The following is a 27,748-nucleotide window of genomic DNA, read 5'->3' as shown; positions in this document are numbered from 1 at the left end:
GAGTGTTCTGTAGGAAAACACTGCTAACCTCAGAACTGCAGAACTGTTTAGCAGCAGAAAGCAGAGCCACAACTCCACATACCTTGACAGCGTTGCTTTATGGACACACCCCCACTGACTTTTCAGAAGTCACCAGGGACATACTTTTACAGCCTTTATGGAGCCATTTCTCAGACCAGACTGTGTCAGTCTGAAAGCAAACACAGCATCATTTTAGCCCTCTTTCAAATCCCCATCTACTTCTGTATCCCTCTGAGACGCACCGATGGCAGCCGCAGAGAAGAGGCACAATAGATTAAAAAACAGCCTCTCGCAGAGCCACAGCGTGCGGCCTCCTCCCCGGCTATAATTAAAACTTTTCAGGTCTGTCGCTGTAAAACTCGCACTTACACAACAGACAAGGGGTGGCGGCAGCAACGAAAAATTATGACCTTTTTCTGTGAAAGGAGAATAGCTGCGTAATGTAATTTCAGCTTTGGAAAATGGACTTGTGAGAAAAGGGAGGGAAACCATGGAAAGGAGAATGTGAAAGACTCACTGTTCACTGTTGTCTGGGTTTGTGTTGTTAATGTGAGAAAAGGACTGAAAGGCTCGACTGCTTTACACATTTGAATGGGAGTGAGTACGTATAGTAAAAATCGGGAGAGGCTTTTTGCGGCATGACTTGTTTTGTAAAGAGTTGAGACATCCTTTCAACGTCTAGCTCACTAGGTGGACATCTTTGTGGCAGAGCAGGAAATCAGAAGAAGAAGAAACTTTTTTTGTGTCAAATCACACATGTGAACACGTCAATCTGAAATTTGTCTTGCGTGCCCCTCTTACACACATGCGTGGGTCAAGAGAGGTCAGAGGTGCAGTGTAAGACCACACAGCATCCAACGGAGTGAAGTCGAAATCAAAAGCATTATCTTAAGTTGTATATGGACATTTGGCACAAACCTCAATATTGGTATTCATGTTGGCTGTATTACACCATTTCCTCCACTGTATTTAAAACAAACTTAGTGTGCAATTCCATCAAGTTCTAAAATTGGTCTTTGGAGACAATTGGACATTCTTTGTTTTCAGGCTGTGCTTGAGCAACCGTGTCAACATTTCCAGCCTCACTCTCTATTTTCCAGTCCAGTGAGGTGTGTGACGAAGTAACTGTTTGTTAGCTCATCATACCCACCAAAGTTAGTCATAATGATTTTGGACTGATGATCTCACTAACCTAACAACACTGTACGACAAACAGAGCCATGAACAGAAGCATTGTCGTGACTCGGGGCTCTGCTGTAGTTTATAAGCGCCTAATACAAAGCGTGGCTCTGTCCACCCAGCCAAGCTACTGCCAGGGTCCCAGTAGGTGAGTTCTGTAAAAATAATCCCCCCATGATATCAGGGCTCTACCCCCCACCCTCAACAGCCTGTATTCCTCCTCCTACCCCCACACGCATAGACACGCTCTTTGGCCAAATGCAAGAAAAGTACTAATAAGCAATGTGTTTTTACATAATGGCGACTCTCTCTGTTTTCCCTCAGCTGGAGCTCGGAGGTTTCGTAGTATGGAGCTGAAGGACATTTTAACACACCAGTAATGAATTCCAGCATGAAATCTCGCCAAGTGGAAAGTGGATAAAACAAGGAGCCGCGGGAATAACAAGGAAGGAAGAAAGTAGCTTCTTACCTAGTGATGAAACTAATGAATGGACTACTTAACTTGATAAATTTGTCACAACTACCATTGTAACTTTACACTTTAACTTGGCAGCATAAGTCTAACTCAACAGCAATAACATAGTATCAGTATCATGTCAGCCTTGAAAGGTCACATCTTAGCTTTGAATCAGTTTCCAGACCTTCTGCATACGGCATGTAGGCTGCTGCTGCTGTGGCCTGAACTGGAGGGTCGTCCAACTTTGAGGCACACTCTCGCCTGCTTTTCATCAAGCCTGTGTCCTCTGGCTTTGTGTTTTATGTCAAACATCATGACACCGATTCCAGTCCTTTCAAATAATGTCAACATGATCTTCCAATTCTTTTCTTACCTATTTGTTGGGCTTTACTCTTTCTTTCAAAAAATAAATTACTGTTATGATGTCGCCTTCTTTTGACTTTTAAAATAGCCTGGAGGCCTTGATTGGAACTGGCATAATTTCACGCCTGAATGAGCAGAGAGCACACGACTCCTGAGTTTTGTCACTTTGTCTGGCTATTTTTCAAAAGCTTTATCTCTCATCCTGATTCTTTCAAAGACCAACTTATTCACCCTGTTCAACAGTGACTGACATATCAATAGCTTCATTCAGAGCGGCCTTATGACTGCACTTATCAGTTTGAGTGTAGACATCAGTCACTTCACTAATTATCATGGTGACATTGGCTTTTCATTGGGCTGGAAAACACTTTGCTGAGTAGCACTCCACTACCATAAATCATTCCACTTAAATGTCAGTACAGGGGTGGAGATTTAAGACCTGGATCCTGAGAATGTGCTCTCAGCTGGGGTCTTGTGCAGGGGAACACTGGACAGAGATGGGCTGAGGTTTGGCTTGGCTCATGCAGGGGCTACAGTACATTCTTGTTCCTAGACAGATCCCATAAAATACTTAGTTTCTCCTTTTTTCTCTTTCAACATGGTTCTTTTTATTCTTCATCAGGGTCTCATCATTAAAAGACCAACAGCAAAACCTTTTGGATTGCATGACAAAATGATGATTGAAATACAATGATAACAACCGAAAACAACTATAATGGCATTACATTACATTACATTACAGTCATTTAGCAGACGCTTTTATCCAAAGTGACTTCCAATAAGTGCGTTCAACATAGGTAGGCAAAAGAACTTCAGGTCAAGAAACCGTAAGTGCATTTCCTTCTGAAACCAACAGCTAAGAGCATAGGTTGAATAGGCATAGGCATAAAATCTGCATGTTTCCTGTCTCACACCTCATGTGGACTTGAGTCAGACTTGCACTCGGACTTGTCTGTTCTCAGAAGTGAAAAGTCTTTGAAAGCTTAAGAGTTTTCTGTTCTTTTGGTTCACTGTGTTTTCAGATTTGTTCATGCTTGCAACTAGCTATAGACTGAAGAGCAGTGATGCCTTTTCATCAGTGTGTTGTATGAAAAACGTTGTTAAATTGTGGATTATTCACAGACTCCAGCTACACAATCAGTCGTGCTTGTGCAACAAAGTTACAGGTTCTAACTGGTAATTTCTTCATTCAGCAATACAAAACACGAGTTTGAGTGTCATGGCTACAATCATGCCTTTAGTCTGTCTCTGTGTGTGTCTGTGTTTGTGTTTGTGTGGTGTGGCGCTCCTCCCCTGACTTGCCTGGTTCCTGGCTGATTACACACATGTGCCTTCCATCACGCTCATCATCCTACAGCACATCTATTCGGGCTCTTCAGCCATGTTTCCTCAGATCATTTTGTCAGTTGTCATTTCAATCAGTTGTTTCATTTAGTGAGGCAGATGTCATAGTACAGCCAGGTTTACTCTATAAATGACTCTCTTGAGTTCTACTGCAAGGATTAGTTATTAGAAAACACAAAAAATTCAAATGAACATTGTGACTTGGACTCGACTCGACTCGGACTAGAAACCAGCTCTTGCATGCAGGCTGGACTCTTTGTTACATCAGTTTCAGGGTTAATGAATACCTTCTTTGACACACATTTATATCGCCACACATTTCCAAAGCCAAATATGACATTGAGGCCTTTCTATAAATGAGGCCCCCAGTCTAGCCGAACTCCACAAGGAGGGAAACTGTGATACAGAAGCAGCAGTGAAGGGGCCCCTCCAAAACCCATATCCGGCTCTAACCAGGGTCTGTAAAGTCAGTGTGTGTTTGAGATCAGAGCGTCACATTAGCCGCTGTAATGAGAACCAGCTGAAGGCACACACCAGCAGACTGACCCTCTCTGACTCAGGTCGACCCTCCCCTGCTTCCCAACCCCAGAGACACGTCCTCTCCTCTGCATCCACGACCTGCTGAATGCAGATAGATGCTTTATCCAGATGCTCTGATCCACTGCTACTACTGCTACTACTGCTTTATAACAAACCCACAGAAGTACACGGTGCAAACATAAACAGCCACACTCACAGATGTACATATCAGTGGCTGTGCTCTCTCTCTCTCTCTCTCTCTCTCTCTGTGGCTCTCCAGACGTCTCTCAGGCCTGGTGGCTGAGTCAGCCCACCCTCATGCTCAGTCTCTCCCGCCATGCACGTAACTATTTTTCACCACCCTACTGTAGAGGGGACACACCCGGGTTCCATCCGGATCTGTTTAGCTACTTTTCCAACGAAGGCTCACCTCTCATTTGGGAGAAATTAGGTGCATTTGTCAACCCCAACCCCCACAACTTCTCTCTCTCTCTCTCTCTCTCTCTCTCTCTCTCTCTCTCTCTCTCTCTCTCTCTCTCTCTCTCCCCCCACTCTCTCCTCCGGCTTTCACCCACCACTGCCAGCTCAAAATAAACAGCGTATCACAAGGAAAGCCTAGGGAGACTGCAAAACAACTTAAACAGCCCTCTAATGTTCCAGCTCCAACTTCGATACAACTATTTCATTTTTCCACAGCTTGGCCAGGTTGGTTTCATTGTTGAGGTACATTGGTTTAATGGAAAATGTCAGCAGTCGGTGGCAGACAGTGGATGATTTAATTGTGATTCGGTGTCCTTCCTCTTCGTTTTATTTCTTAACCCATTTCTACACATTCTTCAGTCAGCACAGTACTAGTGTATTTAACAGGAATCCATTTACCCTCTTTTTGTTCTTATTTTGCAAACATAGTCATCCAAAGCAATCAGTACCATCTGCCCTGCTGACCTGTCCCCTCCTAACACACAGAATGCAATATGAAGTTACAGCTTAAGATAATGGATTCCTTGTTTTTTTTCTAAATAAACCGCAATGGCACATGTGGAGAAATGGTTTTAACATGTGGTGCAGCGACAACACTCCCCTGAGGGGGGTGGGGAGTGAATTGTCTAAATTGTCTACCCGCCAAACCCCTTCACTGACAGCAGCCGCTCTGTGAACCGCAGTGGGCCTGGAGGTAGGTTGTGGCGAGATGCATCCTATGACACAAGCCACTGTTTACTTCAATGGCTCCCGTCGGCAGCTGTGTTGTGTTATGTTGTGTTGTGACAGTAGACATCGAGCAGCACTGCATTGATACATCATTTCTGTTAACAGATTTTACACTACCCCCCGCAAAAAAATGTTTTGCAGATGATGGTAGCAAATCTGCTCAGATGGACGATTTACATTTACATCAGCTGTTCAGTGCCACTTTTGCCCAAGAGCAGGGGACCTCCAATATGACTACAAGCTGTAATACTTCACCTGGAAGCACTTTATTCACTTTGCACCATTTGAGAAGGAATTGGTTTCCTTGGCAACTGGAGAACTAATGCAGGTTAGAGGCAGAGTGGGAAGAAGTTCCACAATGGTGGTAGCTTCATCCACCCTAAGATCTAATGGTGTTATTCAGATGAGAGATGTGGTTCATTCTCACGACTCTTTCAAAGGCAGATAATGTCTCTAATGTCCCAACAGAGACCAGCTTTTCAGATCAGACAAATATTAATACAATGACATAATAAATAAATAAATATCATGAAGTTATATCAAATCATTTGCAAAACTCAATTCATCATGTTGAAGCGGAATCATTTGCAGACATGATACTGTGCAATAACCCTGAGAAACCATTTACTGTATAAAGTAATAACTTAGACATACTTGTAGCATTAATTCCAAGTTTTATCTTCTTTGTACATACTGTAGCTTATCCATCATCAACATTCTACGTCAAGACAATGGGCACCACACTTAGTGCTTTTCCATATACATCAGCTTTATTCTAGTGCGCTGACTTGCTGACTCCACACTTGTGTAGTCTGAGTGTTCATTTGGAGGCAGACGTTGGTGATTGAGGGCACAACTATGGAAGTGTGGACAGTTTCACCCAGACTGAAACGCCCTTGATGGCAGTAAAGTAGGTGTGACTTGGACCAGACGTAGAGCAGGAACTTTTGTTGCTAAGTGAGAAACAGCTGCCAAAAATAGGGAGCAAAGCTCATGTGTTTTCAGTTCCATGAACATTTTAAGCCGGCAGGAAAATGCTGCAGGCCTAATAAATATAAATAAACTCCTCCTTTACTTAGTGTGTGTGTGTCATTATTTTACCACAATACGTTACATATGTTGATAGTTTGCTAGTTTTGGTGGCTGATGGCAGCACATTAATTCATATTGTAAAACCGAAACACAAACTTGGATACAAATAAATAATATACAGTACATACACACACATCGCACACAAAATGAGCATCCAGGAACATTTCACTGCCACACTTGGACTCACAATGAACATGGGGACACCTGATTTGCATTATTGCGCATTATGTTCTCCATAATCTTGTATTCCTGATGTTCTCCACGTTGTACATTGACAGACTTTAGCTTGAAAATGCTGCTCCCACCTGCGAGAAGGCAGTTCAAGGCAGCTATTGTTGCTGGTTGACTGCTCCTCAACCACTATATTGATGTATGAAGCTGTGCGTCCTGCAAGCTGCAGTCAAAGATCCCTTGAAATTGGATCTCATGAGTAATGATCTGTGACAGCCGAATTCAACCTTCAGGTACAGTATGTTTAAAACCCATGATGCATAGAACCATTACACCAAGAATGACAACAGTCATCATTCTTTTGGTGACAATAGTGTCGAAACATTTACGGAAATTGTGTACACTCTGACAGCAGGGAGGCATTTAAAATGGATCAATATGGGTGTTGTTTTACTACCTCTACCAAGGATGTTTGCACCCGCTTGTGCTGGTTGATTTGCTGGTTGGCATCTTTTGACTAAATTCAGTAGAATGTTGAGACGTGTCCTGGGAATAACCCCAGGAAATTTGGATCAAAATTGTTTTAAATTCCCGAATATAAAATAATTAAGTCCTGTTATTATGATACTATTTAAGTACATTTTAGAGTACATTATTGGAACAGATGAATGAATAAAGTGTCTTTTCTGTCTGCTCCTCCCTTGCCTGGGTGTGTTTCCAGTTTGTTCCTGTTTTCCACACCTGCTTTCCTGGTTTCCTGATGGATTTTGGATTTTGCCTTTTTGCTATTCGCCACTCAGATTTACATGCATTTCCAAGGACTGATCCTCTGTGTATTGAACCTTGTTTGATTCCTGACGCAGCTTTCTTGTTACCTTGTTTCCATACATGCCTCTTGTTCGTGTCCTGTGATGTTACCTGTTCTATTGCCTGCGTGCCTTCCCAGTTACCTATTCATGATTGTTGATTTCTGGCATGATTTTTTGTTCCTTCTCTGGATTATGTGAGCTGCTGTCCTTGTGTTTTCCTTGTAGATTACGTTAAGCCTTCCTGCATCCCTTAGGTATTATTTTGCTCTAGTTTTGAATGTTATGCTTTTCACACCCAGTGCCTGTTATTGTGTGCTATTAGAGACTTCTGCTCATCCTGAATCCTTGTGTTTGCATTTGAGTCCACACCCTTGTACTCCATTAGTTCCCCCTGACAAGTAAATAAAAACTTGTTTCAAATTCTCTCCATAAAAGTCCTTAGTTTGATGCTGTGCTGATGAGATTAAATATTTATTCATGTGATACTCTGTGGCTTAGAACTATGTTGGTACTGAATCATATCGAATTTCAATGCCCTGGCCAAAATTTTCAAATTCGACCCTCAGTGAACTAAATATTAGAAACAGTAAGGAGTGGGAGCCCCTTTTACACAACCTATAACACACTTGTCTTTAAGCATTTGTGATTTAAGTTGCTTCCCGCCTTCCTCCATAGCCGCCATCCCAAACCCATCATCCATCATCACGTTGGCAAATCTTTAATCCTGTCACAACACGATTACACACACTGATGAAAGTGCTACACATGGGTGAATAATTTGACAGCATAAAACACGCCATGCCCACAGATGGTGCGTGAAGATTTGGTGCATGATATGTTATATGTGCGCAGACACACAGAGTTTTACATACAATGTTGACAGCTCCATGGCTTTATTTAGATTTATGAGCACATTTTGTCATCTCATCATGGTGCTAGGTGGCTTTTTGCCAACCATGTTCGGTGAATATTGACAAGGCTGCCAGGCTTTGATGAATATGGGTTGGTGGAGTGCAATGTTGAAACACCACATCAATGAGCACAGCAACGAGCAGAGAGAGATAGAGAGAGACAGAGAGAGAGAGAGAGAGAGAGAGAGAGAGAGAGAGAGAGAGAGAGAGAGAGAGAGAGAGAGAGAGAGAGAGAGAGATTATCAACAAGGGGGAGTAAGTGAGCACTGGAGAGAAGCAAATGTGAGGAATGTCTTTTTTATATACTGCTGGAGGCAGAAGTACCATTGAGACAGTCACTATCTTGACTGAAGACCAAAACAAAGCTGTTGACTAAAATCGATGCATGCCTTCATGAAACCCTAGAGCCCAGCACAAAACGCAGCCATTTCACTCTTCACTGTGGTAGAGTCTTCTCCCCTGGGTTCAAATATTTTATGCTGACTGCCAATAATATCTAAATATTTATGGTGTGAAAGTTTTTGTTAACTGTGAGTCACACTTTGGCACACAAGCACACAGTACACGGTAGAGCAACGATTTAAAGACATACTCCAACTCTTTCTGATATGCTTGTTAGTTGTTGTTTCTTACAGGATTGTGGACTGGACATGTGTCACGGCAACCAGTTGTTGCCCATAAACCTCTAACATGAGATTGTGTAAATAAACCTCATTTTCGTGTTTACCATTAAACTGCATCACACGTTTTTTTGAACTACGACCACGCAAATAACTACTCTTGTACTGTATCTATATTGCATTAGTAGTGGGTGAGATGGGTGTCAGCTGAGTGCCTATGACTGGACAATTTACATTTTTTTTACATCAAAATCTGTCGGCAAATCACAGAAAGCTAAATAGGTCCTGATAACAATAATCTGAATTTGCTCATATGGGTTGCAAAGACAATGTAAAAGTTGTAAATTTATCAAAAGTCATCTAGTATTTTGAATAACTGAATATAGTTATTTAGTTCAAATATGACATTCATGGGTCTCATCCTCTATGCTGACTGTATGTGGATCATTGACATGTGTGTCACCTGTGTGTCTACCATGATATCAGGAAGGTGCTATAACAGCTATAACATCTCTTGATCGACATACAAGAGTCAACACAAACAGATCATCGACACACATTCAGATGAGACATTTCCTGACAGGCAGCTCCAAATGGTAAGAGGACACACTTTAACCACACTCAAAACTGTCCCTTCAGAAACCTGTGGGTGACATCACAAGCACACAGAGTCCATTATGCTCTTATGTCAGTCAGTGTCAATGGGAAATGTTTCTCTCTGTGCTGTAGATTTGGTTTAAACCATGAAAAACTCACTTTATCTATCGTTAAACAATTCACAGACTTCACAGAGTCTCACCTTAATCTCACTTTACGTCTCTTGTTATTTACTTCTGCTAGTTCAGCCGTGATTACAGTTTTTAATAGCTTTGGTGTATAGTGATGATAAATGATAAACAAATAGACAGAGGGGTTGTGAATATAACCCAGAGTGTCTGTAAAGTCCTTACTGGGCAAAGAGGAGCGCCTCCATCAGTGCAGGAAACCAAGATCTCAGTCATGGAGCCAAACATCCAAATGCAATGAGTTTGGTGATAATCCCTGTTTAAAGTTAGATTTGGGGGTTTAAAAGGCTTCAGGCAAGCTTACGCTGTTATACTCACTCTCCTTTTGACCTCCTTTGTAAATCCCATTGCGCACCTGTACATAGGACACTCATTGGGATTCATTAGTTGTCACTTGAGTACTGACCATATAAAATCTTTTTATCCTTTTCTACAAAGGAAATAAGCAGGCTTTTCTCTGCCTTATTCAGCTGGAGGAAGTTTGTGCAGATAAAACATTTCCCTTGTCTCATTACCTCTTTAAAGCTAAAGGAAAAGGGGGCTGCAGGCCTCCTACAAAACCTAAACCATCTGCAGATGTGTTTACAGGTGCTTACATACTAAGTAAGCAAAGCTCACAGAATGCAGAAATGTCAATGTGGGTGAGATGTGATGTACCGCATGGTGTGAATATGCATGTCCCGTCTCATACCTCACATGGAGATCGACACCAGGGGAAATGATAATCATAAATCTGAGGATTAGCTCCTTGAGGATTTCACAGATCTGGATCATCTGTCAAGCTGGCAACAAGCTTTATGTAAAAACTCTCAGATTGCCACTCAATGCTTTTGTCTGAAACGTCTGACAGACAAATGATAAAAAACAGTCAGCATCACATCTAATAACAAACAACATTTCACAGAGTGAGGATCTTTTCTTCTAAGATGTACATTTTTTATTCATTTCACTGTTACACAGATTCAGTATTTGCTTTTTTTGATCCAAGTCAAGAAAGAAATCACCGTTAAGACTGATTCAGGATGACAGCATTCATCTCATAAGAGGCATCACTGAATTCAGATAATTAATTTGAAATTATAATACAGTTTGAGAACTGTCAATCATTTGAAGAAAAACAGTGGTACAATACATTTCCGAGGCAAAATTGAGTCTGTCTCAGAAATCTGAATTTCAAAGCTTCTGGCTCAAAATGCAAAGGTGTTTGTATCATAAAAACAAGACCTTAGTATTACCTGTGATGTTGTTGTAGACCTGAAAATCTATTCCTGCCTCATTCCTCAGATGAGATGAAAACTGTTTACAAAACCTTTAATCTACCATTCCAACCGCACACGCTGACTAATTTGAAAGCAATTAAACATCGTCTAGATTTAAATACGTTCTTGAGCGTGTTTGTTAATGGCCCTTTTGGGAGTTGCTTGGACTATTAGACTGTGAAGTGTGTTCCTCTTGCTAATGGGTGACACAGGATTTCACAGCTGATTAGGGTCAGACATTCATAAAGATTCATTAGCAGTATTCCTATCGTGCATATGGGTAAAATAATTTACATCTCCTCGTGTGTGCCGTCCTTAAAGCTTTCACTCCAGCCAACCTTCTGGAACTCTCTTGAAAATCACTGAATGTTTCCAAATCTAACCTAAACTTAATATGAAGCAAATTACATAGAAGAAACCAATGACAAAAAAGAGGCTGTCCAGGCTAGTTTGTAAACTTTGACTATAGGAAAATGAGATGTGTAATATTCTGACAAAATGATGCAACCTTATTAGCACAAACAGCCTGCACACTGTAGAGGTAGATAATTGTCCTGTACTGAACATCTGAAGAATAAGAGCGAAGAAAATTACAAGTTACCAATGTCACTCTGACAAAGCTTGGCTCCACTTTAAATATTAAAGTTTTTTGTGACAACAGCAGAACGTCCTTCCATCCGCAGAGCGTTGTTACAACTCAATGTACTGTTCCCAGTTAATCGCTTCACACCGCCCCTCCCACACATCTTGACCAATCACGTATGACTTTAACAGAAAAAAAAAAGTGAATGAAAAAAAAGAAGTGAACGGCTCCTGATTGGGAGCCGGCTCCCGTCGTTCCGTTCAAAGAGCGCTTAGAGCCGGCTAGTTTGTGAACGACCCATCACTACTATGAGTGAACAGGTGCCCAGCCTGAGAGAGCTCCTGTGTGTCCTCAATGTGTGCATTGCTGACTGAAAGATTCTTTCTTTCTTTCTGCCTCCATTTATCCATTCACAACAATATGTTGGATTGATGTTAATGTGTATTTAAAGACATTCTGTGGGGGAAAAAAATTGTTTTAAAATAAATAAATAAATAAATAATAAAACAAAAAAAAACGCCCCCCCTGCTGTACCTCCGTGTTGAAGACCTCTGGAATAACGCTCAAGTAGTGATTTCAGTGTAATTAACATTTAACAAGCTTTTGCTGCACCATCAGACTGTAACTGGGTCTGTTTCTGGAAACTGACACATTTTAGGCGCATAAATTGTTTTCAGAAATATATGTGTAAATTATCCTCAAGGTCAGTCCAACATATTCTGCAGATTCGGGGAAGAAGATGATGATGTCATGTCGGTGAGTGCCTAAATATAAGGATCTTCACACCAATAAACTTTTTCAGCCATTGAGGAGCATTTATTTCTGTTTGCCCCAAGGAACCAGGAACCATTTTGGTAATTAACCATTTTTATTTCCTATTCCAGTGTCGGTACAAGCTTCCCCCAGAGAAACAACCATCATTTATTAAAGACGCACATTAAAATGCGCTGTCCATCGCTGGTGTGGGAGAGACAAGGACGAGGATGAGTCATCAGTTAGTGTCGTAGCAATGATGCAGCTGTCGCACTATAGACGCCACTTGCCCTAATGTCCATAATCTTCTGTGTTCTTAAAGCAAAGGAAACTGCTGCATGAACCATGTGGGTCCTGGTCCTGATAGGTAGATACTGTAGTACAAGGTAAAGTAGTTCATAATTTGGTTCCAAAATGTTGTTCAGAAAGGCGCAGTGATTTGATTCAGTATATTTTTATAGTTATGCCTATGTATTTAGTTCGGAATTCAATCAATTTTACCAGTCAGTCAAAATGTAAATCCTTAAAATAATCACAGGCACTTTGAATGCAAATCATAAACAATGCAACGTTAAACATCATTAACTTATATCGACTATGGGGTTTCATGGCTTTTGCTTGGGTATAAACAGTTGAGCTGAGCTGTAATGGAATGCTTTAATAGTGAGAACATAATTGCTACCATACCATTTCTCACAAGATGGTTGTATTGTTGTGATATCAAAATGTATTTCTGAAGCAAAAAGTTTTTCATGGAATAACAAAAGGGCTTAAATACAGATAAGAGGGTACAACAAACACATCCCAATTGTACTGGCAGTAACAAGAGATAAGGTTATAACTGCATGACTCATCCATCTGTATTCATGCTGGGGACGACCACACACTGGAAAACATACACATACGCATGCACACACACATAAACACACATTTCCTGTTCTCACAGAATCAGCTCAATGAGGCACAGACACACTCCTTTCTAAGCACTGAGGCAAAAACACAGACAGAGACAAGATTTCCTGACGATGCTGCAGCATATGTGTGTGCTCGCGGCGTTAAGGTTATAAAATAGGGGCTTAGGTATAAAAAAGAAGGCAAGGTTGTCACTGTGAGTCTCTGCGCGAGCTCCTTGCCCAATGAGGTGCCTGAGAGGAAGATACCTCAGCCCTAGTTCAGACTGGTGGCACCACAGTTTCACCAGCTCCCTGTGCTGCTCTGCATACTGGGTGTGCTTCAAACATGTGCCAATAAGTCTCAACCTTCCATCCACAACCAAAGCTGCTTTGTGAGGTTGATGACATGGAATGTGTTTGCTGCGTTTTACTGCATGCTGCTCCTGACTGCCATGAAAAGCTTTGAGGTGGTTTTGGATGGAGGAGAAGTAGGGTCTTTTTTAAACATTTATGAGCTGCAGGGCGACTCCTTTGCAGAAGGGAGGGGCCCATCTAAACCCGCAGCCGGAGAGGAAACCAGTCCCCCCCCAGAAAGGAAAACCAAACAAATGACAGTAAAGGTTATTTCTCAGGTGACTACTGTAAAAGGAGTCTTTGTGTCCTCAAAAATCTGCTCCAACCGACACTTGACTAAGCGTGGAAAAGGAAAGGACGGATGGAAAGAAAGACTCAAAGGGAGCGTACACAGTGTACCCAGGGGGAGGAGGGGGTGAACAGCAGAAGATGTGCTTTTGGGGGGAAAAAGAGCTCCGTCTGCAGGCTTCTGATCTACCGCTTCACCAGAAGGTCTTGGCGGAGCATCAGGGCGTTGGTCTTGTTTCCAAAGGCGTCACTTTCACTGTGACAGCGCAGCCTCGTAAGACCTTAATAATGTGTTTTATTTTTAACTGCTTCGGTTATCTGATGTGGCAGGACTAACTGCGACAGTCGTGTTCAATGAGAAGCTGCAGTAAAGCAACGGAAACACAAACAACAAACGTGGATTCGGTCTGACAGAAAACTCAATGAAGACACGAGTTCTGTCGTTCGTCAATGAGGAAGAGGCCAATATACAATGAGTGGCTCTTTTAGCTGCTCTGCTGAACAACTGCTAATGGACAGACATGTTTCCAGCCTTTGCTGCTGCTATATGTTTAGTGAAAACCATTTGTCATTATTTGATCCACATTTTCTACAAAAATACGTTATTTTATCAGCCATTACAAGAAGTTGCACCCTCAAGCTGTCAGGAACTTACAATAAAGCCTTTTTCCCCACTGAAAATACTAAAATAAGTCTGAGTTGTGAGGACTCCACAACACATGCAGAATCATACTATTTATAAGGCATAACTTCTCAAAATCCTCTTTTATTATGCTGGTTTCATTCATTTTTTTTCAATCGTTGTGTTGGTATGTTTCTAATTCTGTTTAAGATGTCTTAAACAGACGACAGCATCCTGAAATAAAATAAAACACCTTGATGTCACCACTAGTTGATACGAATCCATACATTGAGTGTTCTGTAAAAGAAATGTCTCTGTATCACCTCCATCTGAAAAACCTTTCCGCTCAAACCACCCTGCCATGTACCATAAGGGGAATCACTGGCTGGATTGTCAATCATGACTCATGTTCTCAGTGGGAGGAGTTGTGTGTGTGTGGGTGGGTGTTTGCTGTCATTGAAATGGTCTCTGCAATTCTATGCATTCCACCGTCTTGCAATCTGCAGCTTTAAGCTGACTGTGAGGACACCTTCAGTGCCTGGATATAGATCTGTCTCATTGGGTTGCCTCATTTCCCAAAAGCATTTCAGGTCTAATATGATCTCAGTCCCCCTGTAAGTCTGTGGGCTAAGATCATTTTAACCTTGTGACTCGGAGGTCTTTTGTGCATGTGTGAGCTAAATTAGCCCCCGTAACCTGCAGCTCTACTCAGTGAACCCTTTGTTTTCCCCTGCAGTAGCTCTACAGACTGTAGTTCACAGAATAGAACACAGATCTATTCATGGGCACTGTAATTGTTACCACAGCACATATAGCTACTTAAAGTCCCTGTTATAATGAAACAGGAACCTGTACAGTATGTTTGTCAAAGTTCTTAGATTTCACAACACTGTATACAAGAATAATTTAAATGTGTTCTAGTCTGTACTTGTGAATATATTTAGTAAATCTACTAATGAATGCTTTCTGAAACTGATTATTAGTAATGGTGCCACAGGCATCCCACCCAGCTGGCACTTACATGTTCTGCAGATGCACTTGATTCACCAAGAACAAGGCCCTTGGAAAAGAAACGTGTTTGGAAAATCGCATTGCAAAGTACAGTACATCCGAAGTATAGAATGCATGAATGATTCATTTTCTCAAGGATGCCTCGCTGGGCGGCTTCCAGCCAACAGATATCTGAGTAAACTCACAGTGTGCAGTTTATTCTTGAAGGTGTTAATGCCTTGGGCGGCTGTGATAAATACAGTCCACACAAACACGGTTTCGAGTGTGTTTTGAAACATGTGATTTATGCAGTTTTTGTCGTTATATACTGTATACTGGGGCTGCTGGTTGTGTAGACACTATCACTACTGGCCCTACGATACATGCTGTGATGTTTACTGAAAGCAGTAAACATAATTGTACTCCCAAATGCATTTATTAGTGACAAACATTTGCATAAAGATGTTTGATGTCCTAATCAATGCGTTTGTCTTGGTGAGGCAAACTTCAGGAATAACTCCATCGCCTGGGTGGAATCGCAATAGATGGAGCCAAGGAAACATACAATCTTTTAACTAAGTAATGATTGCTAACATGATTGCAATATCATGTTAGCTTTGCAATGAATTGTACTGTTACCACAAGAGAAAGATAAGTCATTGCATTCATGTTTAAGCTCAAATTTCAACCAGTGCCTTTTTAATGGTCCTGCCACTTGAGGTCAAACTGAACCTATGCAATTATTTCTCTTCATGGAACAAATGAAATGTCATAATATATATTTAGAAAAACTAAACACTGTGTGAGGAGACTGGGAAGAGCTGACGCAGAAGGGCGAGGCAGGGTGGACCAGGGCGGCACAGAAACGGTTGTGTTGGATTTGGCAATACATTTCAAGATCTGGTCCAGACGAGACAACCACAACATCCTCCTCATACGATTTATGCTTCGTGTCTACAGAGTTATTGATTAAAATGATACCCTATGCACATATGAGACACTGGCACTCTATAAGATATCTGGTTTCTGGAGTGTGGCAAGTCTATTGTGGATATTTAAGCTAAAAAACGCCATGGGGCCCTTTTCCTTTGCAGCTGAACACTAGATTTTTTTAGACTCAAGGACACCTGCACTTGGTTAAAGTTCTATTCATAAATCTACAGCATTTGTTTTTTCGAACACGGCAGCCAGTTACACAGATACCTTATGTGTCTGCACAGACAGACTTGACCACTAAAATGGTTGCCAAAATGACCTCACTCTGGAGGGATGTGATTCAGAAGTCAAGCATGGGTTTAGATAAAGACCACCGACTGTTTACGGCTTGCAGGTCTGTTCTGGTCAAGGTAAAACCATTATACTCTCCTGTGATTGGACAGTAAGACCTCCTTTAAGCTGCCCCACAGTACTGAAACCATATGTTTGGAAAATATACAATACGTAAAACAATCTGTAGGGTCTCAGATCTTGTTACTATTATTTTTATTGAAGCAAACATGACAGTGCGCGTACAGTTATAGAACATTTTGGCGATTGTTTTTTATACAGAAAGAGGGGGAAAGGGAGAGAGAGATAGAGAGAAAGAAAGGTTGTATTATTATTACATTGTGTTGTTTTTTTTTGAAGATCCTGATGTAAAATAGGCAATATGAGGTACAAGTAGATTGAAATTGAAACAGCAGGAAGCCATGGCCGCTGGAGGTTGTGAGAACATAGCACAGTAGTGTGGACGCAGAGTCCGGGATTGCATCAGAGATGTTGATGCAATGATCTCAGAGGGTAAATACAGTTTTTACGGGATGATGCCAAACAGCAATGTAGGCTACTACAGATCGTAGGGTCACAGATCTGAATGTAAGGGGTTAATGTGGGATTTTTGCCTGCATGAAGATATTGTACTACCACCCTAAGGTGCTAGTGATGTTAGAAGTAAGACTTAAACAGCCTTTCTGTGAACTCTGAAATGATACAAATAGGATGGTAAAAACTCGAACAGGAGTAAAAGGTTTTGTTTTTGTCTATTTCCAGAATAGGAAGAGCAGTAAATGGGAAGTGTACAGTACATCTGGCCAAATCCCTTAATTCACACACACTTCCAAGCAGCTGTTTTGCATTGCGGTTCTCATTGAAGGCACAGCAAATCTAGTTCCCTGCATCAGTGTTCAAACTACAGTACATCCAGTCATGCTCAGTGACAGGGCCAGGAAGGCTGATCAGCATCCACAGAGACAAATGTCAGGTAACGGCCAAACATTTCCTGGCAAGTCAGGTACTACTTCATATTTCAGAAAACCGTCGGGAACACAACACATGTTTTTATTACATTTGAATGCAGACCGGATTTCACGTGTGACTTTCTGTACTATACAGTAGATGTTTTGTTTAAACTGTTTTATTCTAACAGGACTGTTAGGAGTTGAAAATTGCACTGAAATGTGTTTTATGTGATTGAGTTTGTGGCCCAAAAAGATACGCAGTGGGGAATGTTAAGAGTCAGGTTCTGTCAGACTTAAGTTTACTCTTTAGGCGACAAGTACATAATTCTGGCTATGCTTCAATCAGATTAGTGCAGGTTTTCGTTATGACAAGTGGAAGGCATTCTGGTTTAGTTTGTGCTCTCTGTTGCTAATAAGAGGCTCATGAATAGGCCTAATCAGTCATCTATTATACCAACCTTCAGTATTCTTGATTATGTGCCACATCAGTTTCATTTTGTGGCACGACTTGTTGAGTTCATTATAATCACGTCCATTCAGAAGCTGTTGCTCATTCTGATGCTCGATTATGTATTGGGGAAACAGAAATATTACACAGGAACCTCTGAGACAACAAGCCAGTCTTCTTTACCTTTGATAGCCATGTTCAATTATGTCGGTAAATTATAGCCACAATTTGGCATGGCAGCAAACCAAGGTTTTTCTGCTTTCAGTTGCCAAGAACATATTTGTGCGCTGAAGCTGCATGCTGGATGACAGTTATGTTTTCTCGGCAACAGCTGTTGACTGGGTTAGTGTGGAAACCTCCACTGAAATACACAGCAGGAGAGGCAAATCTTTATCTCTGCAGAGACTGGGAAGCATCTTGCAGTTATTTTCTCTGACCTCACCAGGTTTCATATATCTGTCTAACTACTGATTGATCATATCAAACTCTGTCTATCAGTGGTCCTGAAACCACAACCGCTAAACCAACTGATGCAAACTCAAGTAAGAAAATGTCCAGCTGCACAGCAGAAAAGAGTTTTGAGAAAGTTTAACATCGCATTACCCCACATTTCCCTTGACCAGTTTTCCTTTCTTTACATTTGCAAAAAACATTAAATTAAAAGAAGCCCAGGCTGGCCCTGGGATAATTGCCATCCAATGGTTATGTGTATCCTTTCAGGCAGCAAAAACTCCCTCAGACACAGCAAATTAGGTGTATAGTTCCTAAAGGTTGCTTTCCTCAACATTAGGCCATAGTTATGCATTAATCATATATTTGGAGTTTGAATAGCCAATGTGTTAGTATGTTCTCTTACAGTACGGCCAACCAATTCTCCTCTGCATACATAGTCTTTAGTTCCATGGTTGATGGTGTGCTTACAATAGTGTTGTGATGAAGAAGAATGTCATCCACAAACCTCTCAAAACACCCACAGTGTCTTCTCTCTGGTCACTTACATACATAGATTAGATCAGATTAGATTAGTTTTTCACAACGAAATGCAGATAGCCTGTAACCAGAAGTGCAAAAGCGATAATAAAATACTAAACATACATTGATTAAATATATGATACAGAGGGGTATTTACAGTAGAGAGCATATACAGTAGTGCAAATAATGGGATATAATAGACACTTATCCAAAATAAACTTGCTAGTTAACACTTTTTGGCAGTGGAGACACTGAATGCACAAGGGTCATACGTGGTCAGGAATCGTATTCCATAGTTCTTCCATCCCCAGGGACTTGTTTCTACTGCCTGGTCTGGAATACCATGGTGACTCAGTGCATAAAGGGCCACAAAAATACAGGTTGTTCTCATCTCTCCTCCCATTTTCATCTTTTCTGGTTTGGCAGTTTACATGTTGACGTTAGGGAGTTCAGCTGCTGTTGTCAGTTGCTTAAAGCTTTGCACTGCCTCTCCTCTCTTGTGACCTGTGTTCTCTATTAGCTGGAGGAGAAGGCTGTTATGAAAAAAGATTTGCTAACATGGTAGATTTACTCAAGAGTTAACATTCATCCCACTAGGATCCAACATCGAAAAGACTGATTGGATAGACATGGAGGTTTGTGGGAGGGAAACCTGCTTCGGTCTCCACTGTGCAGCTGTTCTCAGCTTCACGCTACTGGAGGAGGCCGGAGTCTGAGGCAAAGCAAAATTCACGAGACACATCATTTCCTTTGGTTATTTTAAGCCTTCATAACCAGAGAGATGACGACATTGCTTTGGCCCAGTTACACTGGGATCTGTGTGAACCACAGCAACTGTACACACACAGAAAGAGGCTCACACATACATCCAAAGACCCCCCCCCCTTCCTTTGTCTTTGACCCCATGTGTAGTAAGATTTTTTTTTGTTGGTTCTTGTGTCTAGCCATATTTATCTTCTGCAATTAATTTCAGACTATCTTTTGCCAGATCCCAGGCCTGGTGCTATCCCAGCCCCCTTCATTCAGACTGAACCCAGCCTGTAATGAGGCCATTTGACTTCAAATTATTCAGAACACTTCATGGTCCCTCGGCGGCGCTGATGAAGATTTTCAACAGGATGGCTTCACATCAGCATGCTGTGACTCTCCTTACTGCACTTTCTCAGTGCCATGTTGTTTACAGACAGTTCTACCTAAATGAACAGAGGGATGTTCATATTTTACGTCAGCCAAAAAATACATATACTACCAGCGAATGTTTGGACACACCTTCTCATTCTCTTCTCATTCTCTTCTCTTCGCTTCTCTTCTCTTCTCTTCTCAGTCCAAACTTTTGACTCAAAAAAATACATAAAATGTTCGCTAGTTTTTGCATATTCATACATGCAGAGTGACAGTAGTTTATAGAAGATTGCTCATAACTGATCACTCCAGGTATTCATTCAGTATATCACTGCACCTTGTGGCTAAAACTGAAGAGGAAGACTGTAATGTCTTACAGTCAAGTGCTACTTAGAAGTACAAAACTATTACTCAGGAGTCAGATGTCTTATGATTAACCAGTGTGGCCTCGTGCTCATGACTCAAACACCCTCTGGCCTGGAGGGAGTCCCCACTCTACACAGGATGCCTTTATTTTTAAAAATGTGTCTCATATTCTTGTGCAAGCTGGCACACCATCCCTGTTGGAGCGATAAACATAGTAGAGCTAAATCTGTTAGGGAGGAAGTAACCTGAGACACACAACACAACACAGAAAACATAAATATCAAATGTTCTGAAATGGAATTTTAATTCTGTTTTTCTATCTATCTATAGTATTGAGGTTTATTTATTGTGTATGTCAGCAGTCTGTTTGCTGTATACTGACTTTTCATATAAAGCAATAAGCACATAGCACATAAGCACAGATGACTATGATCAGTAATGTATGATGGTCCTGTTGTAGCTCCATGATGCTTTGCAATCCCATCACTGTCCACTTACTGCACTTAGACATTTCTGAGTGTTCTCACACAGCTACTGTTGATTTACTTGTTGATTGCTAATTTCGGTGAAATTGTTTTAGTGAAACCGAATAAAGCCAAAAGTTTAATTTGATACCGAAAAGTAACTCTATTGTTCACTGAAGATTCAATGAGTTTACAGTGAGATTACAGATTTAAATATGTTTAACTGAGAAACTATTCTCTCTCCATCCTCATCTACAAACACATTCTTACACTGCTGCTGTTCTGTCTATATTAGGTAAAGGAGGAGGAGGGACAATTTGATGAAAGCCCTCAGTTCTGGCCACACAGCTAACCGCCTCCTTGCCGTCTCCAGATGTCGGAATGGAAAACTCCTTTCCAAACACGTCTCAGATGAATCAGCCCAACATTGGAAACATTTAGCATGATTCACGCAGGTTTTCCAGTCCCTTAGACGTAGTAACTTTAGGTTACCCACTGACCGCATTACTTTGCTTCCACTCATGACAGCATGTGAGTAACACGCAGTACAGTGTTTAATAAAGCATGCATTGTTCCTAAATTATTTTAGATGTTAATTTGGATCATATGATAACAAGCAGCAAGATAACAACAACTGATAAGAAGAGCTCATCTTGGGGGCAGTGACTTTAATACCATGGCTGCTCCTGTTTTCGGGCATCCAATTTATTTCCCATGGATAAGAGGAGCGACAACAGCCAGAGGATGAGTGAATCCGCTTTATTCAACCAAAAAGATAATGCAGACTATTCTCGGAAAGAGGGAAAAAATCCATGGCCACTCATATCGAGACATCTGCTCATGCATAATTCCTCTTATTGGAAAATTGGCAGCTCTGTGATAATGAGAATTTTCTCTGGAGTTTTCATTTTGGGCACTAAACTCCCTGACAGCTCTTATCAAAAATCAAACGTCCAGTTTCTGCACTGGGGTAGAATATAGTATTATTTGGCAGGCTAGTCTTTGCCTGTGGTTGTTGTCCTTCTGTTCTAATGAGCATGACATTGACAGTGTAGTACATCTAAATAATATTAGCTTTTTTGCTAATCTGCAGTGCTGATGGTAGCTGTTATAGTTTGCTGATATATTTTTAAATGATTTTCACAAGTTCATTGCAAACAAGGTTGTAATGTGTGGTTTGCGGCAGCTGTCAGATTGTGAGATTTTTGTCCAAAATGTCTGACACAATGAAATTATTCAATAAAAGGCTGCAAGGACACATTCTGCAATCTAGGGCCGATTATTGAAAATTGCAGGGACTTAATAACTATCCATCACTAAATCTCTGCAAAACCCCCTCCCTTGGATTTATCTGATTGACATGGAATGGGTTAAAACAACACAGGGGGCACACAGCAGCATGACCTTTGACCCTTCCACCTAGGGACAGATTCTGGCGCTGCGTTTATGCACATGAACTCTTTTGTGTACACACCCAAGTGCTAAATGAGGTCTGTGTGTGGGCCGTCTGCCTGGCCTGATTGTAGACCTTAAATATAATCTAAGCCTGCAGTTGACGGCCAGCAACCTCAAACAGAGCAATGTGGGAAAGATCATCTGCAAGGCAACGAAGAGGGGGGGGGGGGATGTTTTATTGTTCTTACATCGAAATCGGAATGAAATGTTTCACTGTTTGTGCTTTTAAAGTCCCAGTGTCCTTTTCAGCAGGCGTGAACAAAATCAGTGCATGTGTTTCAGCCCTTAAACTGTGGTTCTGAAATTCAATTCAGTGCAATAAATACATGTATGTAAGTATATATACTGTATATATAATGGTCCTCCACACGCGGCAGGAAGGATTGTCAAGGGAACTAATTTCATTCTACATGTTTTGCATGTAGCTGGCATGCTTATCTGGATTTAGCAGTTTACAGAGAGCAGCGCGGGTCCAAGTGTCTCAGTCGAGAAAACCTGACAGGAGATATCAGTATTACAGCCATCAGACTTGTAATCTATCCTTTCCCTTGCTGTGCTACCTGCCCTGTTGCAAACAAGTAGCTTTCCCTCCCAGCTATTTACTATTTTAAAGAAAGAGAAGATGTTGTAGAAGCTCATGGGAACAAACTAGAGATGTCACAATGTGTTTTTGTTCCACCGTGTGTACATGGATGCTACTCTCAGATTTTTGTTCCTACTGTGATCAAAGTAATAATGGAAATGATAGAAATTAAATGATTCAGCACATGAACTATTGCTTAATCAGCCTATGTAGGAAAGTACACCAGGTGAACATAGACTTTATAAAACATTGGGTCTCCATCTCTCATTTAGGGTAATCCATTTGTATGTATCTATTTTAATCTAATTAAGGTGTTTACGTAATGTTTGAAAAAAACAACAACAAGCACAGCCTCCACCTCACCAGCCCAATTGTTTAGGAATGAAAATGACAGCGGCATCCGTGTGACTGTGTCTGATATCCAGATTGAGGAGCCTTGCAAAAACACACGCAGGAGGTGTTAAAATAAATGGCATCAACAACAATGAAAATGTCATGATGTACCAAAGTATTTGAGTCACTCCCTGTTGTAAATAAGAGGCCACTATAGTGAGGAAAGGATACGAGAAGTGTTGCCTTTACTGGAAGCTTCAGATTGTTGCAGTGTGAGTTTAGCCTCAGGCCACAAGCTCAAACAAATCATTAATAAAGCATAACTCACTGAAACGTGGCAAGATATCACCGTGGCATAGGGGAGGGAGGGAGGTGGTATCACTGTGAAGAAGTGCTATCAATATTTATCATCTCCCATTCTCACTGATGTGTTACGAGAAACTCTTTCATTCAACCACAAGGACAAGCATGTCAATAGAGCTGACTCATGTCCAAGTGTGCATGTGGCTAAAAGTATTAAAAAAAGGAAAGAAAAGAAAACTCCACGCTTCTCTTCTCTTGTACTTCTTTGTCTTCTTTTTAAAAAGGTAACATACTGTTAAGATAACAGTGGAGAAGCAGACACATTCTTATATATTGAGTAGTTGCACGTATTTGCTCATTGTTCAAACATTTCCAGCTTAGCATACACTCCATGTATTTTCTGGACACCTGGTCACTCAATAACCAGACGTAGAGGCATTTCCATAAAGAGACGGTGAGCAAAGGCCCTCAGCATTCTGCGCTGAATTTATAAACACTCTGGTTTTCTTGCTTGGCTTAATACCAAATGCCACATTTCTATTCAGTCCTAACATTGCGCTGTTTAAAGTAAGAGGTCAGGGGAGGGTCATCCAACGCATCTGTGGGAGCAGCAACGCCACCAGAACACTAATCTCATCAATTTCCCAATGCAAATATTGGACTTATTCATCTTCTGAGCAGACAGTTGTAGACACACCATGTGCCTTGCCAAATCTTAGGGAACACATGGAATGCTTGTATACTGACAATCCAAAAGGCTCAGGCAAATTCCACGTTTATTTTTTTTCTTGTTACCATAGTGATATTATAGTGTAGGGGGAGATGAGAGGCTCACATGTCGTCTCTGGATGCAAATCCCCTATAAGCCTTGCAATTCAAAACACAAACACATTCAGGAGCATCGCGTCTAAATCCCTCATGAATATACATAAATTATCAGATGATGTTTGCATTAGATGTTGTTTCATAATGATACTGGCACAATTTACGACAAACGCTTAAAGAAAAAGCGTAGTTATTCAGTTTTCACATGATAAAGTACTTAATCATTGGGCATTTTGTCATCTTTGTATCTACTCCTGTGCATATGACAATGTTAGCAGAATATGTTGAAGGGCGTTGAAGGAAACATTCTAAACTTCTTATTTCACCGTTTTTGTGATCTGAAGTGAGTTTGAGTATCTTCAGGAGGCTAAACAAGAAGATTTTCAGCGTTACAGTGTTTGTAGCAAAATGTGCTGAGGTTGAACTTCTTCCACTCTTTGTTTGTGTGACATTTTGTGCAAAGGAAATTATGGATTTTTCATTTTTCAGTTTTGTTTGTGTTGCATAAAATGTTGCTAAGTCTCACTCTGTTATAGTTCCAGTTGCTGCTGCCATATGTGGGTGGATAAAAAAAATCTGGCATATGGACTGTGGGGAAGTGGTACAATGCAGCGCTGAAAAAAAAAGCACGGAAAATATGGGGTATGACTCACTGTCCTGTGTTCAAGATTTGTTGATGCCGACTCAGATCACTTACTGTTCTGTTACTGTGTGTGGAGTTACTATACACGGCAGTAAAAGTAGGTGCAAGTAGGGTGTGTGACACATACTGCAAAGTGCGTATTTAAAGAAAGGTGTGAATGAGTTGGCGAGCACCCAAACATGTGGTAGCGTGTGTCATGTTGTGCATGTTCTGTGACACTTGGAGATGTAAACTCAGAGATGAAATAAGAAACCTTCTGTGAGCATAGGTAGCTTATGGAAGAGTCTGTGCACTGCAGAGCAACGGAGGAGGGGGGGGGGGGGGGGGGGGGGGCAACATCTAATCCGTGGCTTGGTACATCTGGTCAACATTAGCATGTTGCTCTTCAGGGTCAGCGTGTGAGTACTGTTAACACTGAGGTGGGCGGGATTGTGCCAACATAATTAGATGAGGAGAAATTCTTCCCACAATGTCCTGTCTGGCTGTTTGATTCCACCATAATCACTACACACACACACACACACACACACACACACACACACACACACACACACACACAAAGACACACACACAGACACACACACACACACACACACACACACACACACACACACACACACACACACACAATCTCCAAGGAAGTGGGGTTTTGGGTCGTCTATTAGCAGAATATCTGAAAAAGTCACTGCTGGATTTTAATTGAAGAAGGACCCTTAAATTGTGGTACTGCTCAGCCTAATGGTGGCACTGGAATAAGAACATTTTGGCCGACATAAAATTCACTTTTTTCCCTGGATTCTTTGGCTTCTATCCGCAACCCTACATATAGGCCTATCCACACCCATTTGTGCCGAACTACATTTACCGTATCATGCAGATGTAAATGCTCCCAGAACACATTGAGAACATTATTCACAAGGATACATAGATGCAGGTATTGGCATTTGAATGTAAGGTGTAAAAGCTCCCTAGTGGAGATGGCAGCTATAAAGAAATGTTCATACTGTACATGATGGAGACAGAATATAATTATGTAGCCCGACATAACAGCACCATGTATGCAGATTCTGTGCAGGACATTGCAGTAACTGGTTTAATGCCAGGAAAAATATTTTTCCTGTAAAATGTCAGCAAATGCGCAGTGAGCAAACCTCCCCGGCTGAGCTCACAGTACAGCTTATTCATCAGCGGAGGTGTAGCAGTCATGCCCCTCATTGGAGCTTATCTATAAATGAGCAAACAGAAAGCCACATGAATCTTTTCATGCTTCAAGTGAACCGACCAGACTGAAGAACTAAATCCAGCTCTCCAGCTGAGCTTTGATTTTGTGCCACTAAAACAAAGCGACACTCCTTCATTCTGATGAACAGCCATTTTCTTCCCTGAACTGCAAAGGAGACACTCATCTCGGTTTGCCCAGACTTAATTAGAGTGGAATTTCCAGGGAGAGTTTGAAAATCTGAGCCGGCGGAACACAATTGGCACAGCAGCTGCTGAGTCCACTGCTCATCCTGCCAACTCGCCATATGTACAAGTTTGTACCGAGGTGAGTTGGTTAAGCTGTTCGCAGGCACTTTCATCCGCGGCGCTCTCACACCAGCAAAGCAGGAATTTGTCTCACCCGGACCCTGTACATTCTAGACACACCGTATGCTAACTGCAAGAGAAATGAAAGGAAGAATATGGCACATTGCAGCAAAAGTGGTGAAGGCGGTATAGGTAGAGCTCTATAGCTGACCCTGTCCCAACACACACACACACACACACACACTTTTGGATATACACTTGCATTCTCTCTCTCTCTCTACCCCCGCCTCTCACTCTCTCTCTTTCATCTCTCCTCTTGGCCTGCAACTGTGGGCTTCCCTCTCAAAGAGCTATTCAGTTCTGCCGGCAAAGGGACCTTAGCTCACCTCTTAACCGCTGAGGCCTTCAGCCTCACTAACTCCTGACTTTTGGCAATATGCTTTCAACACAAACATTCTGTAAGGTAAATGCCCCCCCCCCCCCCCCCCCCCCCCCCACACACACACACACACTCTGAAGGGCACAGTGAGAAAAACGACGTTAGAACAGAAGCTGACAGCTGTTTTCTCAGACTCTTGACACGTTGTTCCCATGATGCGCTGCATTCCGTCCAATAAAGGCAGTTTCATTGCTGCACAATGAATGGTATCATAATTGTGTGAGTAGCAATAAAGTTTACTAAGTTATAAGTGGAAGAAGCTTGTTAAGTTTAGATTTGATTAACTTGCCTCACAAGCACTTCAATTGCTTAATACACAGGGCAGAGGGGAATCCTCACCCCCCTGTTACCAATCTGTACCTCTGTGACAGAGGGGAGCACAAAGGATGATCCGTGGCCTGACTTGCAGTGGTACTTACCTCCGTGGCTGGGGCTGGGGAGACTGAGCAGGGTCAAGAACGCACTGACCAGGACCAGATGCAGGGCTCTCATATTTGTGCTGTAAGTTTAGTCCTCCACTCACACGTTAGAGACACTCCATTCAGAAAGGACTGAATGATTTTCCAGTTTTGGGACGTGGGTTGTGCTACAGAATACAAGGCTACGTGAAGGGGCAGGGCTGGGGAGGGACCGTGAGAGGGACGCCCTCTTTCAACCCCCTGTCCAACATGCACACTCCCTCACTCATTCACTACTCTCTCCTCGTCTCTCTCTCTCTCTCTCTCTCTCTCTCTCTCTCTCTCTCACACACACACACCTTCTAAAAAAGATTGGAAAATCACATCCTGCCTCTCCCTTCTGCCCCTGCACTTACACATTCACAAGTGCAA

The 27,748-nt window shown here is 41.7% G+C and overlaps 1 protein-coding gene across 1 annotated transcript in view; it reads right to left on the bottom strand.

Annotated features, from left to right (window-relative positions):
• cspg4 (chondroitin sulfate proteoglycan 4) overlaps nucleotides 1-27,455 on the bottom strand; it is a 56,875-nt gene extending 29,420 nt beyond the window's left edge. The window contains exon 1 of the mRNA XM_076141835.1: nucleotides 27,338-27,455. Within this exon, the coding sequence (XP_075997950.1) occupies nucleotides 27,338-27,410 (73 nt within the window). The 5' untranslated portion in view covers nucleotides 27,411-27,455. The remainder of the gene's footprint in view (nucleotides 1-27,337) is intronic.
• Nucleotides 27,456-27,748: the final 293 nt, after the last annotated feature.

Source organism: Genypterus blacodes, unplaced genomic scaffold (genome assembly GCF_046128005.1).
Source record: "Genypterus blacodes isolate CSIRO-AG114 ecotype Tasmania unplaced genomic scaffold, CSIRO-AGI_Gbla_v1 ptg000021l_1, whole genome shotgun sequence".
Classification (NCBI taxonomy): domain Eukaryota; kingdom Metazoa; phylum Chordata; class Actinopteri; order Ophidiiformes; family Ophidiidae; genus Genypterus; species Genypterus blacodes.
This window is presented reverse-complemented; position numbering and strand designations above follow the sequence as displayed.